Source organism: Symphodus melops (genome assembly GCF_947650265.1).
Source record: "Symphodus melops genome assembly, chromosome: 8".
Classification (NCBI taxonomy): domain Eukaryota; kingdom Metazoa; phylum Chordata; class Actinopteri; order Labriformes; family Labridae; genus Symphodus; species Symphodus melops.
In genome coordinates, this window is record NC_136698.1 from 23,413,231 (window position 1) to 23,428,012 (window position 14,782).

A 14,782-nucleotide genomic window follows, 5' to 3' on the forward strand; every position below is an offset into this window, starting at 1 on the left:
TGAACTTTCGATTCTTCAAACTCCTGGCCCCTCTGTCCAGCAAACTGACGGCACATCTCAGTTCACCATGTATCAGCTCTCGGACAGGACTTCTTTTTTTTAACCATCGTCTTTGACTCCTTGGAGATACAACAAAGCTCACATCTGGACAAATGATGACTCCGCTGCTGCTGATAAGTTTTGTTTCTGTTTTAGTTGCAGTGGAGAACAGAGTGGTTTCTTTAGCCTTTGGGATTTTTTTTTTTTTGTTCAACCCATTAGAGGGAGGGCTGTGGTTTGGCAAAAGCTCAAAGTACCATGATGTTTACTTCAAGCAAAGAGCTGTAGATTTCCAGTCCTTTACATCATCAATAGTTCTTCAGGATAATGGACAGTGTCTAACTTTGCCTCCTAACCAAGGACGTAGTAGTGCCATAGGGGGTCCAGAGAGAAAAGTGCCAACCTGTAGTTTACAATTTTTCCAAGGCTCTGTTTGCCAAATAAGGAAACAGCTGTCTTCTGTTTCCCCTGAGTGCTTTGAGGGGACCTGACATTTTAAGTTCTTAAGTTACTTTCTTGGCAGTTATGACATTTATGAACATTTGTAAAAGTTAAGGAAATAACCCTTGAGTTTGTTTATGAATTTCATCATCCTGTTAGTGCTGGAACATGTTGGTAAAAACCCAAAACAGAAATGTCCCTGTTGAAAAGACGGCAGTTTGTGCCAACCAGAGCATGCCATCCCTCGTGTGATTCAGATCTAGCTAGTGCTGAGACAATGGGAATACCAGCTGCAGGTAAACTGTTCTTCAGATGGAGCAGCAAGGTCAAAGCAAACATACACACTACTGAAGTCTCCCTGAGCAGGACACTGAGTGTCTCCCAGAAGCAGGGGGTGCTGTCCTGTAGCTGACCTTGTGCGCTGACCTCGCTGTGGTGGAGGGGTTACAAAAAGCTGTATTTCTTCTCTGGGGATCAAAACAGGCTGAAGAGTAACACAAACATCTCTCCACTTTCAGATCCTGTGTTTTCTGACACCTGCAAGATTGATACCAAGTTCCTGTCTCTGAACTACCTGGGCGGCTACATGGAGCCACAGACATCAAAGGGCTGCGTCCTGTCTGGACCCGACAAAGACCGAGAAGTTCACATTGTCGAGCTCCAAGCCCCAAACTCCAGCAGGTAGGCAGCGTAAGCCGAGACAATATGTTGTCATCTTTTATTTTTGAAGTCATGATGCGTTCACTAACCTCTGTGGGGTTTGTTTTGGATGGAAACTAACATGAAGGTAAACGGGTCCAGGGTAATTTCCTCACCCCCTCTGTGGAGTGATTATTCTGTACACCCTCAAGACCATGTGTCGCTGTATCTCACTCAATTGCTATCTGGTCTGTAGTGCATATGTCTGCTTTTTCTCTGGGAACATATCCAGCTCTTTAATTAGTTGGCCAGACACAGAAGGCACGATAACACTTTGTCGGCCATACCGTTAAGAAGTTGGTTTTTTCCCCCTCTTCTCCCTCTGCAGTGCTTTCCAGGTGGATGTCATTGTGGATTTACGGCCTCTTGAGGACGATGCCCCGCTTCATCGTGACGTGGTCTTGCTGCTCAAGTGTGCAAAGTCCGTCAACTGGGTCGTCAAGGCCCACAGTGTGATCGGCAAGCTGGATGTAGTGGTAAGATATCAGCGTGACAACAGATAAAAGCTTTTCAACTAGGATCATTTCCCAGCTTACACTCTGCACCATGGGGATTTTACACAGTCTTATCACACATTGCATCTCACAGACAGAAATGTCTTCACTCTTCGCGACTGACCAGAAAATGTGTCACTCTCAGCTGTGTGTGGAAATGATGCTTGATCCCCCTGTTGAAGGGAGAGTAAGGGGATAACAGGTTAGAGGAGGAACTGTGAACAGTCATCGCAGCAGCTCCGGGGTCTGTCATCACATTGAGAGAGAGCCGGGGACAGGATTGTCGGGGGCATCAAATAGTTCAGAAGCAAAGCTGCAGCCCAAGAACCCTTCACTGCTTCTCATCAGTCCTAATGTGAATTATGAGCAGCGCTCGCTTCAGGGCACTTTTTTTTAAAGCGGTGAGCTGTTCAGACTGTCTCGCCCCACACTCTAAAGATAAACACTGGCTAATTACTGCAATATATCAGAGCGCCCTTTCATTTAGAAATATGGTTTAAGACATATCATCACTGAGCATGGATACACAGTTTTGATTTTAAATCTTCGTTCGTATAACTCAAGTCTCCAAGGACCCTCAGGAACGTTAAGAATATGACACCTTGTATGTACACTTTGGAAGAAGAGCTTAGCTACAGATCATGTAGACAGGGGATTGGAAGTTTTCCAACTAATGTAATTGCTCCAGGGACTGAATTTAAGACCATTCTTGTAGAGCATTAAAATGGAAATGAACTCCAAATTAAAAAAAAAAAACATTTTAAATGTGCTGAGTCTGGGTTCTTTGGTATTGACTTTTATATTTTGCTGTTGCCTTGTGTTTCCCTCTCTGCTGTTAACCATATATTCATTTCAATAGAGGTCTGCAGGGGTTTCAGTGTTTCCTCTGAGTGTAATGCTGATACTCCTGCAGAGCTGCTGCAGCCATGACTCTGCACTTCAGCCTGGCCTGTTGTGTTTTCACAGCTGCCCGTCACTGCTGCACTGTACGTCAGTCAGGTCGTTTGAGTGTTATGCCAGGTCACCTAATGCCTGCTTTATGTACAGTACAGCAAAAAAAGGTGGTAGAGATGGTAATGGCTCCTCAGGAGGTGCTGAACAGATTTGTTTTCTTTTAGCCACTGAACACTTGTACAACAATACAGTTCAGTACAGGTCAGAGGTGTATTTTTTCCATAGATAATTTTAACATGGCTCTATAGATGCTCATTGGTCTGTTTTAATATCTCTGTCTCTCTATCTCTACAACTATTGGATGGATCGAAGTTTCATTGACAAAGTTCAGTGTTACCCTTTGGGTGAATTGTTAGACATTTGTGATCGCTTAACTTTCACCCTCCACAGGTCAAATGACTGTTTCTCCACTTCTCTGGATTCTAATCAAACCTTGTAGAAAAAAAAAACAATAATCCGGATCTGTGTTACAGATCTGAAGCATTTCATATGGAGCCTCAGTTTATACTGAGTCCTTTTTTTCTTATTTATGTAGGGTAGTGTTTTGTATCAGGCCAGTCCAAACTGCAGGTCTAACATACACAGAGCTCTGCAGAGTGGAGAAATTAATATCTGGTGCAGGATTGACTAAGCACATGTGGTGTCACCATGTCAAGCTTCATGAGTAAAAGTTTTCCAATACTTACAGATCAAAATAAAACCTCTGCTTCAGTATGGATGTTTAAGATTGGCTGAGGACATCCGTAATAACGACACTCGAATCAACCTAAGCCATACTTTGTGCTGTGTCTTCGGCTTAGAGCTAATTTTATCATGCTAACATAATTAGCTGTATATAGTGCTAATTACAGCTGCTGTTCGTCTTCGATTTTGAATCTTTCAGAATTAAAGGTTCATGTCTATGTCAGTGGTGTCAGTGGTTGACACATCTTGAGTATTTACTGTTGCAGGTTTCATCTTGTGCAGGCACATTTAACAAAGGCAGACTGACAGAGATACAAGCTAAAACCTTATCACCTTCTGTGCTAACGGCATTCTGCGTAATATTTATCATACTGATTTGAAAGTGTCTTTAAGGTTTGATACATGCACATTCATGATAAATGGGTTTTTAGGTGATCACATTTGTTTTGTCAAACTGATGTTTAGTCAAAAACAAGATTAAGTTTGTTCACACTATGTGCCACAGGTTATAGTTCATGTCACAGCACACGAGGATGGTTTGTCTGAACACACTTCCTAAAAGCTGACTTTTTGACTATAAATCCACAAGTTGTTCACAGGATGTGGTGCTTGCACAACCAGTGTTTGGGAAAGTGTCAAGTATGAATGTGATGTGATAGTCTCGTAAAAACCGAGTCCTCACTTTTGTCAGAAAGCAGGTTGTGCTCAAGTGTTGCTCAAGAGACTTGAATGTGTGGGAAACGGCTGTGAGAAAGTATTGTTACTCCCTCACACAGGGAGGGTACGCTGCAGGGCAGAACATGAATTTTGGGAGCAATCTGACATATTGGTTTCTCAGCCTTGGTATAGCTGTGGCACACCCATCTAGCTCACACCCATGCGCATAATTCACACACTTGATGCAGGACTGTACTTGAAGCTGAATATCTGTGGTAATAGTTGAACGGTAAATCATGTCTTGTGCTAAAGACCTTAAAGGAGCTTTACCTAATAGAAGTATGTTTTTAATTTGTAGTGGAATGATGAGACTTCTTTGTTTCTTTCTTTCCCACAGGCCTCCGATACAGTGAGTCTTGGTTCAAATACTGACAGACTGATGCAGGTCAAAAAATCTCCTAAGCAGCACTTACCATCAGGGTCACAAGCCTTGATCAAGTGGGCAGGGGACCATGGCTACGGTCCAGTCACATCTTACACCAGCACCTCTGTGGCTAACCACTTCACTATCCGGCTGAGAGAGCCAGGTAAACTGAAGACACACCCTCTAAATTCCCCACCGGGTTAAGATCACCTGACACACAAATAGAGGAAATATATTGCAGCTGAAATATTATCTGCATCACATTTATTTTGTCAGCTGTTGCTGATTTTCTATGACTAATATTGCACATTTCACAATCTGCAATTTAAAAAGAACCTAGCATGAAATTGTGAAATGGTTTTCTTGTAGCTCGCATAATTCGCCTGCCTGTGAAATCAGCCTCTTGAGGTTCTAACCATGTGTGACTTCCAGATGTGGTGGATCCTCTGGAGAGCATGTTTCCTCCAGAGCTCTCCATCCTGCGTAACTCTGGTCCTCATCCAGAAGGAGGAGAAGGAGTTGCTTCTCCACACTCTGGTCTGCCCTTTCTCTTCCCTCCACCTGTGTCTGACGGCCTGCCCTACCTGCAGCGGCCCCCCTCCCTGGACAAGCGGCCGTGGGAGCATGGAGAGCCGGAGGAGCACCAGGGTGTCCTGAGTGTTGGTCTCAATGTGCAGTGTGAGGACACAAAGATGGTGGTCAGCATCAACAGAGAAAGTTTGCAAGTGAGTGAAAAGTACATTTTATTAGCGATATGGAGCCTGACTATAGAAATAGAGGATTCAAACTGATAACTATTTTTCTGTGATAATGCTACAAGTATTAAAGGCATTATTAACAAACAAGAAGCAGACAACTATATTCTTAGCATGTTAATTTTTCATGATTTTATTCTCGACTATTTGAAGAGTTCTTTCCCCATGTCAAATGTTTGTAGCACTTATTAAAATCAAACTTATTATTACTAAAACAATTTAGGATGATGTGATAATGAGAAGCTCAAGGAGCTCACAGCATACTGTACTTAAAACTCCTTTGAGGAGTTTTTGGTTCTTAACAATTTTGGTGACAGCAGGGAACAAAGACGTTATGCTTCACTAATTTGAAATAGTTTTGTCGGAAGTTATTTAATTTTTTTTCCAAACAAAGAAATTCATCAGGCTTTAAAAATGGTGTTAACAAAATAGTTGATTTTTTTGTTTTGTTATTGCAGCTCATAGGAAGACATTAATGTTCATTTAAGTCAGTCTAATTCAATGAGATGATTCTTTTTGACAATTTTTTTGTTTCTAAACTTAGTGCAGTAACATCTCACATCTTCAAAATGCAGCCTGAACGAACAGATATGCGTTAAGTTTCTGTATTCATACATCGTTGCTTTTGAGTGAGAGCTTTGATTTGAACAACTGTGACAAGAACAACAGCTGACAGGAAAGAAAAACAAAAAAAGCATGGAGGACACCCAAAGAGAAGATCAGCCAGAGTCCCCACCAATTAGGGGTCTGAATAAATGTCTTCTTCAGCGCAATTACAAAATGCTGATATAGCAAAATGCTGTTTCTAGGTTGTTGATAGGCAAAATTTTTGGCAAGTGTGGACCTATTGGTCTTTAACTGTGTAGAGGAGAAGATTAATGTAATCAATACAAACATGTCTGTCACAGGTGTAGATATCAGTTTGACCTGCAGCCTTATAATAGATCAGTTTTAGATCTAATGTGGGACAATTAAAAGAAATACTGGTAAGAATAATGTCAAGTATCGTTCTTATTGTAATTCTCTATATTGAAATACTCACAGCCCTGTTAAACACAGGCTGACATTGAGGCGAGTCAACTGGTTCCCAGCATTTGGCATCTCAACACAAGGACAGCGCAGTCAGCCCACATCACAGAGTGGAAACTGGCACAGACTGTAATTAGGAGAAGCTGTGGCTGGAGCTAGACCACCTTGTGGGATTTGTTTATTCCTGGGAACTCAAAGTCAAACACAACCACTTCTTCTTTGAGACTTTTTTCTTTTTCAAACCGTGAATATGAGTTAATAAAGGAAAGTTTTTAGATCATTTTCCAATAATGCTATTTCTTTATGTTTCCTCAGGCAAGTGGGTTTACTCACGCCAACCTCACGCTCCAAGACCCTACATGCAAAGCAACAGTAAATGCCACTCACTACACGCTGGAAACTCCTCTGACTGGCTGTCAGACCGCTGTGTATCCAATGCAGGGCAGCCCGATGGCCCTCCACATCAACTCTGTGAGTACCACTCCCATTTGTTCATTTAGGGTGCACTCACACTACGCCCAGTTGCCCTGTACCGTGCTGAAGCCCTCCCCATTCCCCCAATTGCCTGCACTCACACTGCTCCAGCACTTACCAGACCTGAGCACCATTACCTCTTGAACATAATGCCTTAATACAGCACATGCATGGCTTTACGTCATCATGATAGTGCTCATTTTACAAAACAGACGGACAAAAAAAAGAATAACAAAAAAAGTAAAGGACCCGTGGCAGAGTCCACATCTGCACACTGGAGAACAACACAGGTAATATGATTGCAATTCTGCAGACTTTTTGGCATATTTTGAGTCACATTTGTCAGACACAGCCAGAACACTGTAATGTTTAACGGAGGCAAGGATTAGTTATACTGCATGAGCGACTGTACCGTGCCGAAGCACAGCTCTTCCATGCGTGCCAGGGCCAAGGAAGTGTACAGTACTTAAGCATGAAAAGGAGCACTCACACTAGTCAAACAAACTGGCCATTAGGAGTTGAACATGCTTGGGCAGGGCTCTATTGCTAGTGCTAGATTGCTTCCTAATCCGTACCATAAAGGAATGGTAAATACACAATTCTTTTTGTTCAGTAAAAAACATGTTTGCAAAGAAATAACATATTGGTTGATTGATTGTATTATGTTATTACTTGTATTATTTGCCATCATAAAGTTTTATATTTCCCCAAACTTAAAAAGAAGGATTTTCTTCTTTAACTGAAAATGACATTTGCATGTTGAAGTAACATTTCAGTGTCACCATGGGACTCACAGCTTTCACATGCTGACACCCTCAGTTATCTTCATCATTATGGTATGCATTCATCCAAAGTGTTTGTCTGAACAGGCAGAACTGAATCATTGCCTCCACAACCTTTTCAAATCATTTGTGGAGCAACACAGTTTGTTTCCAGTGCAGATTGAAAACCTGGGCACATGTCCAACCTTGTCCTTTGTGTAAACACTCGGGTGCAGAGATAACCTTTCACCTCTTGTCAGGAGAGATACATTTTCATTGTCAAGGTCCATGCACATCACATACAGTCTATTGTGGCTGTTGTTTCTGCTGTCGTGTGACATGTTGATGTAAGTCTGCAGTGGCACCAATAGCAGGTCAACTCACACTTGGTGGAGACTGAAGAAAAACACTGCTGGTGTCATGAAGATTGTCCTCCCACCTCATTAAATAAGACAAATCTCAAAGCAGTTTGTACTCATCTCAGACCTCTGACATTCCTCTGGTCTACTGAGAAATTAAAAGTATGTTTTTATGTTTTTGTTCAGCGTGAGTTCCTCGGCTGAAGCAACAGGACATTCCCACATTTTAAATCAAAATCAAAGTGTTTTGGCAGCCCTCTCAAAGATCCAAATCTCCATTAAATTGACTTCTTGAAAACCCTGAATTAGGAAACACTAGTCACAACTAGATCTGTAAAAAACGTCTTACATTGCCTGGGATTTGTTAACAACAGATTCTTCTGTGGGTTGCAGGTTCTTATAAGTCATGCTGAGAATAAGGATGGGAGCGGTGGGCCTCTTGATTATGACGACCTGGAATCTGGAGATGTGCTGTTCCCGAAGGACCCTGTGGAGTTAGAGAAGACAATGACGGAGCGCACAGAGCACCAGTCCGTCATTGTGGTAAGACAGCATAGTTCGGTCTGTGTGAGAACTGCAACTCACTGCAGGGTCAAAGTTTACAGTCAAGACCAATGAGCATCTAAATCACAATGTAAATCCTGACAAGTTGGAAAAAAACTCAATTTCCCAGAGCCCCTTGGTGCTAATAAAGCCTCTGGCGCTTACAATCTCTCTGACTTTCCATGATATCTTTTTTTATGAACTTGACCTGACTTTTTCCATTTGAAGTTTCTCCATCTTCATCTCTCTCCAGACTTATTTTCCTTTGTCTCATCCATTCCTCCAGTTCCACTCATTGTTCTTGTTTAAACAGTATCTTTATCTTCTGATCCATCTCAACATGGCCCAGCACTAGCACACCGTCATGGAGCAGTGGAGTGATATTTTTGTTGGCTTTGTCTTTATTCTCCTCCTAGTTCAACTGCACATACCGAAAGAACCAGGAGACTTCAGAAACTGTTCACAGGATTGTACCGGGACCAGCAAAGCAGCCGGTCAACAACATGTCCTTTAACATGGAGTTGTACAACACGCTGCCGTTCAACAGCCCTTCACGCCAGGCCTTCTACACTGTCGCACAAAATCAGCAAGTCTTTGTAGAGGTATGCGATGCATTTCGAACATAATGTCCCTTAATGACAGTAAGAGAAGTCTGGAGTGTTAGGCTGTGATGAAGTAGTCCATTATGCAACTTAAGTTTTGGCCCCAAAGAGGTTTAAAGAGGGATGTTGGTTACATTGTGTACCTGTTTTTTTGTTTACATATAAGGAATCTTAACTTCTTTGGGATTAGAAAAAAAAAGCATGAAAATGATGACATCAGTAAAGAAAATTGCATTTTTACAGACAATACAAACAATGTCACTCAAAAGGGGGGTCAATAAATACCTAAATCAAAAATAAACTAAAACTAAAAATTAATAGAAAGAATCTAAGTTCCAGTCAAAGTATCTAATCACCGGTCATCAACACTGGAGTACACAAATATATTTTAAGCCCTGATTAGATATTGAGAAAGCTCGTTCCATGGTTGGTGGGAAATGCAGAGCAGCTGCATTATCCTTGGTTTTGATCCTGGAAACTGTCAGTAAACTTGAGAGCTGTGGATGCTTCATACAAGCAAAAATAACATGATTTTAAGTAGTTTTATTGGCTGGTCCCAGAATTTAAATTTAGCCCTTTGACACATTGGAAACCAATACATTAGCTTAAGATACCACTTCAAAGCCCCATTCTTCTGAATTAATGAATGATCAGGTTTTATCTGCATCTTGTTTAACCAAAATCCTCTACTCTAGCATCTTCATAAAGGTGCAGTAAATCAACTTTAAAACTTTCTTTTGTTGTGCCAAATATGGTAAACAGACATCCACCACCACACTAATGTCACTTTAAATTCGTGGAAACCCCCCCCAATGAAAAAGAAAAAAGGGTTTATTTGCACTGCAGGTAGAATAAAGCACAAGCATGATTTTTCACGACATGCTACTTCATGTTGAATCCATGATTAAACAAGCTTTAAACAAACTAATCCCTAACAAAACTGTGCTCTGTTTACTCTCAGTCTGGGGCTTTAGCGCTTCCTGCTTTGAACTCATTGTTTGACATCAACTGTGTCAATTTGTATTTTGTCTCGTTGGGGCTGAAAAAAAAGGTGAACACTCACTCTCACCCCTCATCTTCTTTGCATCTCCTCTCTACGTGTCTCCGTATCCCGTCCATCTGGCTCGAAATGCTGTCTGTGTGTTTCGCAACAGCAATTATGGAGGTCATGTAAGAGATGGCAAAGACCCATACTTTGAGGTCCTTTGAAGAGTTGATTTATGATGATATCAGCGGGAGATGCTGCGCTGACAGAGCCAGCTGGTTACAAAGAGTTTTGTGTTTGTGTGTGTGTGGGTGTATGTAAGACTTTTCCAATGAGGAAACCGTCACTGACAATCAGTGAAAATAAAGAAGGAACGAGGAGGAATAATAACTCAAGGGTCTGTGTCATGGCTGGAAAAAGACTACTACCATCCTCCTAACTATGACTGAAATACTACTTAGACATATTTCTTGTCGTGGTAATAGCTAATGTGTTTGCAAATAGTTGTTACTCATCAGACAGAAAAACACGAGTATTCATTTTTGTGTCCACCTGAGGAATAAAACTCCAGTATTGATTTTCCACATAACTCCACAAAACACATTTTATCTTCTTCATGCTCCACTCTGTTGAGCTAGGACTGCTCAAAGTGCTTTTCCACTGCAGGTCACAACTACCCGTTCACAAACTGATGGCTGAGGCTGCTATGTAAAGTAACCATCAGAAGTAACTAATCCCGTTCATACACATTCACACACTGCCGACAAAAGCAGCGGAGGAATTTCAGGTTAAGTGTCTTTTCAAAGGACACATCAGACATGCGGACGCACGAGCTGGGGATTGAACCCTCAACTGTCCATAAAGAGAAAAGGCGACCGAGTCTGACCAGCTGATCCAAAGTCGCCAACAAAATAGTGGTTTAAGAGTAGCATAGCATTCCTTCCTTAATCTGACTTTGACAGATGTGATTACTGTGAGAGGTGTCCTCTTTTTTCAAAGGATAAATGTTTTTTTTTCTCTCTCTCTCATGTGCTTCAGGTCACATCAACTGCATCAGATCCAGACCTGGGGTTCACCATCATATCCTGCTTTGTTTCTCCCAACTCAAACCCCAGTGTGCCCTCGGACTACACTCTCATCAGGATGGTCTGCCCGACAGACGACTCCGTCAAATACTATTCTCGGAGGGATTTCCCTGTCGCTCACACGCAGACGGAGAAGAAAAGTTTCAGCTTCAACTTCAATTCAGACTTTAATATGAGTCTCCTTTTCCTGCACTGTGAGATGTCTCTGTGCTCCAAAAGGCCTCAGAATAACCAAAGACTACCAATGGTAAGCAGCAAGAAAAAAAAGAAGCTCTTTCTTGTCTTAAAAAGTAACTGTAAAATCCTTTGTGGTTGTTTTATCCTCTCCAAGGATATGAAGTGTGAGCAGTGTTGTTGTGGAAAGACTTTAATGCAGTGTAGTAGTGTAGTATCCTAACTCTGGCAGTCCTGAAGCATTCAGTATCAGGTCTGCACTGGAGGCAGGAAACATGAATTGATGCAAAAGTTGCCAAATATCCAGCTGCAGAACAAAATAAGTGTCCATCTTGGCCATCGCTTTCATTTTTCTTTGACTGTATTATCTGTCCAGCTCGTATAATCTCTTGCAAGAACTTTACTCCATTTTTTTTTCTCCACTTTTCTGATAAAAAAAGTTTTGTACGATTACTAGCCTGGGCTGACTTGTGACTGTGAAGCTGGTTCTCCTATGATGAATACAATCAGTGACAGGTTAAGAAGTGTTGCTAATACTAGACCTTTTGTTTCTGTTGAGAAATGTGGAGAGCTTTTAAAGAGTTGCTTTTTGAAATGTTTAATTGTCTTATTATTCTTTTCTATTCGAGATTGGTTCATTCTGTTCATAAATGATATCCCCACAGTGCTTACAACCTGGTGAGACCTGCGATTCTCTGGGTCTGGACAATATCATGGCCATGATGATGAACACAAAGACGTCCACCAAGCCGATAGTTGTCGTGGATGGAACAAGTCGACCAGACATTACAGGTTAGCAAAAATGAAAAAAGCACACACTCCTCACTCATGTAGAACTCCATTCACACGATGTGTCTTTAAAGCCGTATTTCCCAACCTCTATATTTGTGTTTTTTGTTATTGCTAGCTATTATGAATTAAGCTCTGATGTCCATTGTTTTGAGAATGAGCTGTGATAACTAAACTGTCGTGAAGCGAGAGGCCGGTGTGAGGGCAACAGAGCCAGAGAAAACTCGACCCGGCACTTGGAGATTAGACCAAAACCACAAAACACTGCACATCACTTCCCCACATCTGGTCACCATTAACTGCGGTGTGTATGTGTAGTAGGATTGCGTACGCAGGTGTGTGTGTGTGTGTATGCACGTCTGTACCTGTTTACATTAAAGACAGTACACAAAGCATGTGTTTTTGGTGTGTGTGTGTGTGTGTGTGTGTGTGTGTGTGTGTGTGTGTACATACTAGCATGTGGTTGACAGCAGTGAATGGGAGTGTACCAACGCTGAGGCCCAGTTCGGTTGCTCTGGGCCGGACCATGCTGAGAGGTGGAAAAGAAAGAGTCATACAGAACCAAGCTCCAGTTGTTTTCACTCAGGACCTTCACTGTGGCCTCCACTTTCCATTGGAGAGGGGCGGGGAGGAGTGAGGAGAGAAGGGAGGGGTGGTCCTCTCTCTGGCTTCAGGAGTCCAGCCAGGGCCTGAAGGCTGGATCAAAACTTCATATCGTCATTCATTCACTCATAGTAATGAGTCTGAGAGGCTTTGAGTGTGATCACAGGGAGGGGGCAGCCTGCAGATTTGAGGGGGGCCTGAGGTCACATTTGACTAATTATGGCTTGAACTGAAATGAAGTGATATCATGAGTGCCTGATCTCAGAGTAGTTTAAATCAGCATCCCCTCTGAGCAATGACATCAACAAGAGATCTGTGGTCAGTTTGAGCCAACTGCACTGACTCATGACTTTAGAATAAATCACGTCATTTTAAACTGCGTGAGATTGAATTAGACTGATATATCAGGGCAGCCCATATCAGCAAAATTGATTTTTTTCACTCAGCTTTTACACATCCATGTAAAGATAGTAAAAAAAAAATCATGTTGGGCTGAACTGCTGCCCTACAAGGAGTCACAAGCATACGTACGTGTCAGGATTGTTTGAGGTGGCGTCTGGCAGTCCACTTCAAGTACTGGTACTGGTTCTTGTTTGTTTGATATAAGAGGTGTACATAGCCAGCTTGGTGTCACCCACTCATTTTTTAAGCTCCAAGACTGACAGTTGTGGCCTCAACATCATGCTTTGATTGGTACAAACGGTGTTGATATTTGGACGAGAGGAGGTGTCTTTCCCTGTGGTCTGTTTTAAAGGTCACAGTCGATTTATTTTTATTTTGTTGAACCAGATTAACCCATTGAGATTAAGATCTCTTTCACAAGGCTGACCTGGCCAAGAGGGCAGCAGCAAATATCATAATAGATACAATGGCAGCGACTTGTCGATAACATACCCTGCTTTATCGTCTTGAACTAAACGAAATGAACGTCATGCAGGACTGGAGAATCAGCTGAGATCATAAACTCATTCTCTTAAACTCATAAATTACTCTCGTCAAAACTGGCCTCTCTTCATGGTTGACTTGCATTTAGTTTGACCTATTGTTTTCAAACATTAAATTTGCCCCCTTCTGGCCACGAGAAAAAACTGGAATTGTAGGTACTTTTGCATTTGTTTGTTTTTTAAGCCAAAGTGCTACATTCACTTCCTGTAAAACTGCTCAAGTCTACTTTTTGCTGGACCATGCTGATAAGTTTAATCAGCTAGAGTGCCAATAGATTGTAAAAATAACTGGGAAATGCAGACTCAATCTAATAGTGATGATCAAAAGAAGTTTTGAAATGTTGATCAGCATCACTCACTCAGAATTTCTAAACATTAGGTGGAGTTATCACTATTTAATTGACACATCAGGTTTCAGTATACTTGGCAGAGATACAGAGTCTGTATAGAGTCACTTTAAATCACAGAAGTTCCAGTGTTGATGTTAGCGAAACTAAGATGGGGATTGGTGAACAGAGACTCTGAAATGTGCCTTAATGAGGGAGTGAGCTTGCTATGCTTGTCAAGAGTCGGAAGCAACAGGAATTGCCCACACCAATACGCAAGTGCAGCAGGTTTGTTTATCATGGAACGGATTAAGTAAACACAGATATGGAATAAACAAAGTGGAAAATAATTTCAAAGGCCGTGTTTTATAACACAAAGGCATCTCTGATGCTAAGATGGCAAACAAAACAAGCAGCCTTTTCAGCGGCCACGGCTTTGCACTGGACGGCATCCCAAAGAGCTGAACTTGATCTACAAATCAAAGGGGGCCACTTGTGGCCAACTTGGTGCATGGAAAAACATAACAGCCTCAAAGGTCTGCCATCAAAAGTAGATTTACTGCTTCGCAACATCAGTACATTTTATGCCTTTTTTATGGAACTGGTAACGTTCAGGAAAAATTGAAAAGTATTTATTGGAGAGTTTGGCTGTGTAGATGTTATCATTAAACCAGTGCAGGTTGTGTTACTTTGGTTGAAGTCTGCAGAGAGTAAAAGGAGATACAGAACCTCCAACGAGACTTCTCACATTTTAATGAATAACTTATAGCCTGCTTTAAAATCAGAACAGTGAGGTTATTTGATCAAATAATTTACGATACTCAAACGGCAGTGTGTACAGTATACTTTGTAATATGCTGACCTTTCGCAATAAACGTCTTTCTAAGGAGCTGATATCTGTTATATATGTTTTAATCAGGAGGCAAACTCAGGTTTTGAAACTTGGAGCAAATGCGGTAAT

The 14,782-nt window shown here is 41.6% G+C and overlaps 1 protein-coding gene across 1 annotated transcript in view; it reads left to right on the top strand.

The window, feature by feature from the left end:
• tgfbr3 (transforming growth factor, beta receptor III) overlaps positions 1–14,782 on the top strand; it is a 76,277-nt gene that overhangs the window by 48,535 nt on the left and 12,960 nt on the right. The window contains exons 6-14 of the mRNA XM_079349688.1: positions 999–1,161; positions 1,508–1,655; positions 4,366–4,555; positions 4,825–5,117; positions 6,492–6,647; positions 8,164–8,313; positions 8,730–8,915; positions 10,939–11,232; positions 11,825–11,951. Of these exons, the coding sequence (XP_079205814.1) occupies positions 999–1,161; positions 1,508–1,655; positions 4,366–4,555; positions 4,825–5,117; positions 6,492–6,647; positions 8,164–8,313; positions 8,730–8,915; positions 10,939–11,232; positions 11,825–11,951 (1,707 nt within the window). The remainder of the gene's footprint in view (positions 1–998; positions 1,162–1,507; positions 1,656–4,365; positions 4,556–4,824; positions 5,118–6,491; positions 6,648–8,163; positions 8,314–8,729; positions 8,916–10,938; positions 11,233–11,824; positions 11,952–14,782) is intronic.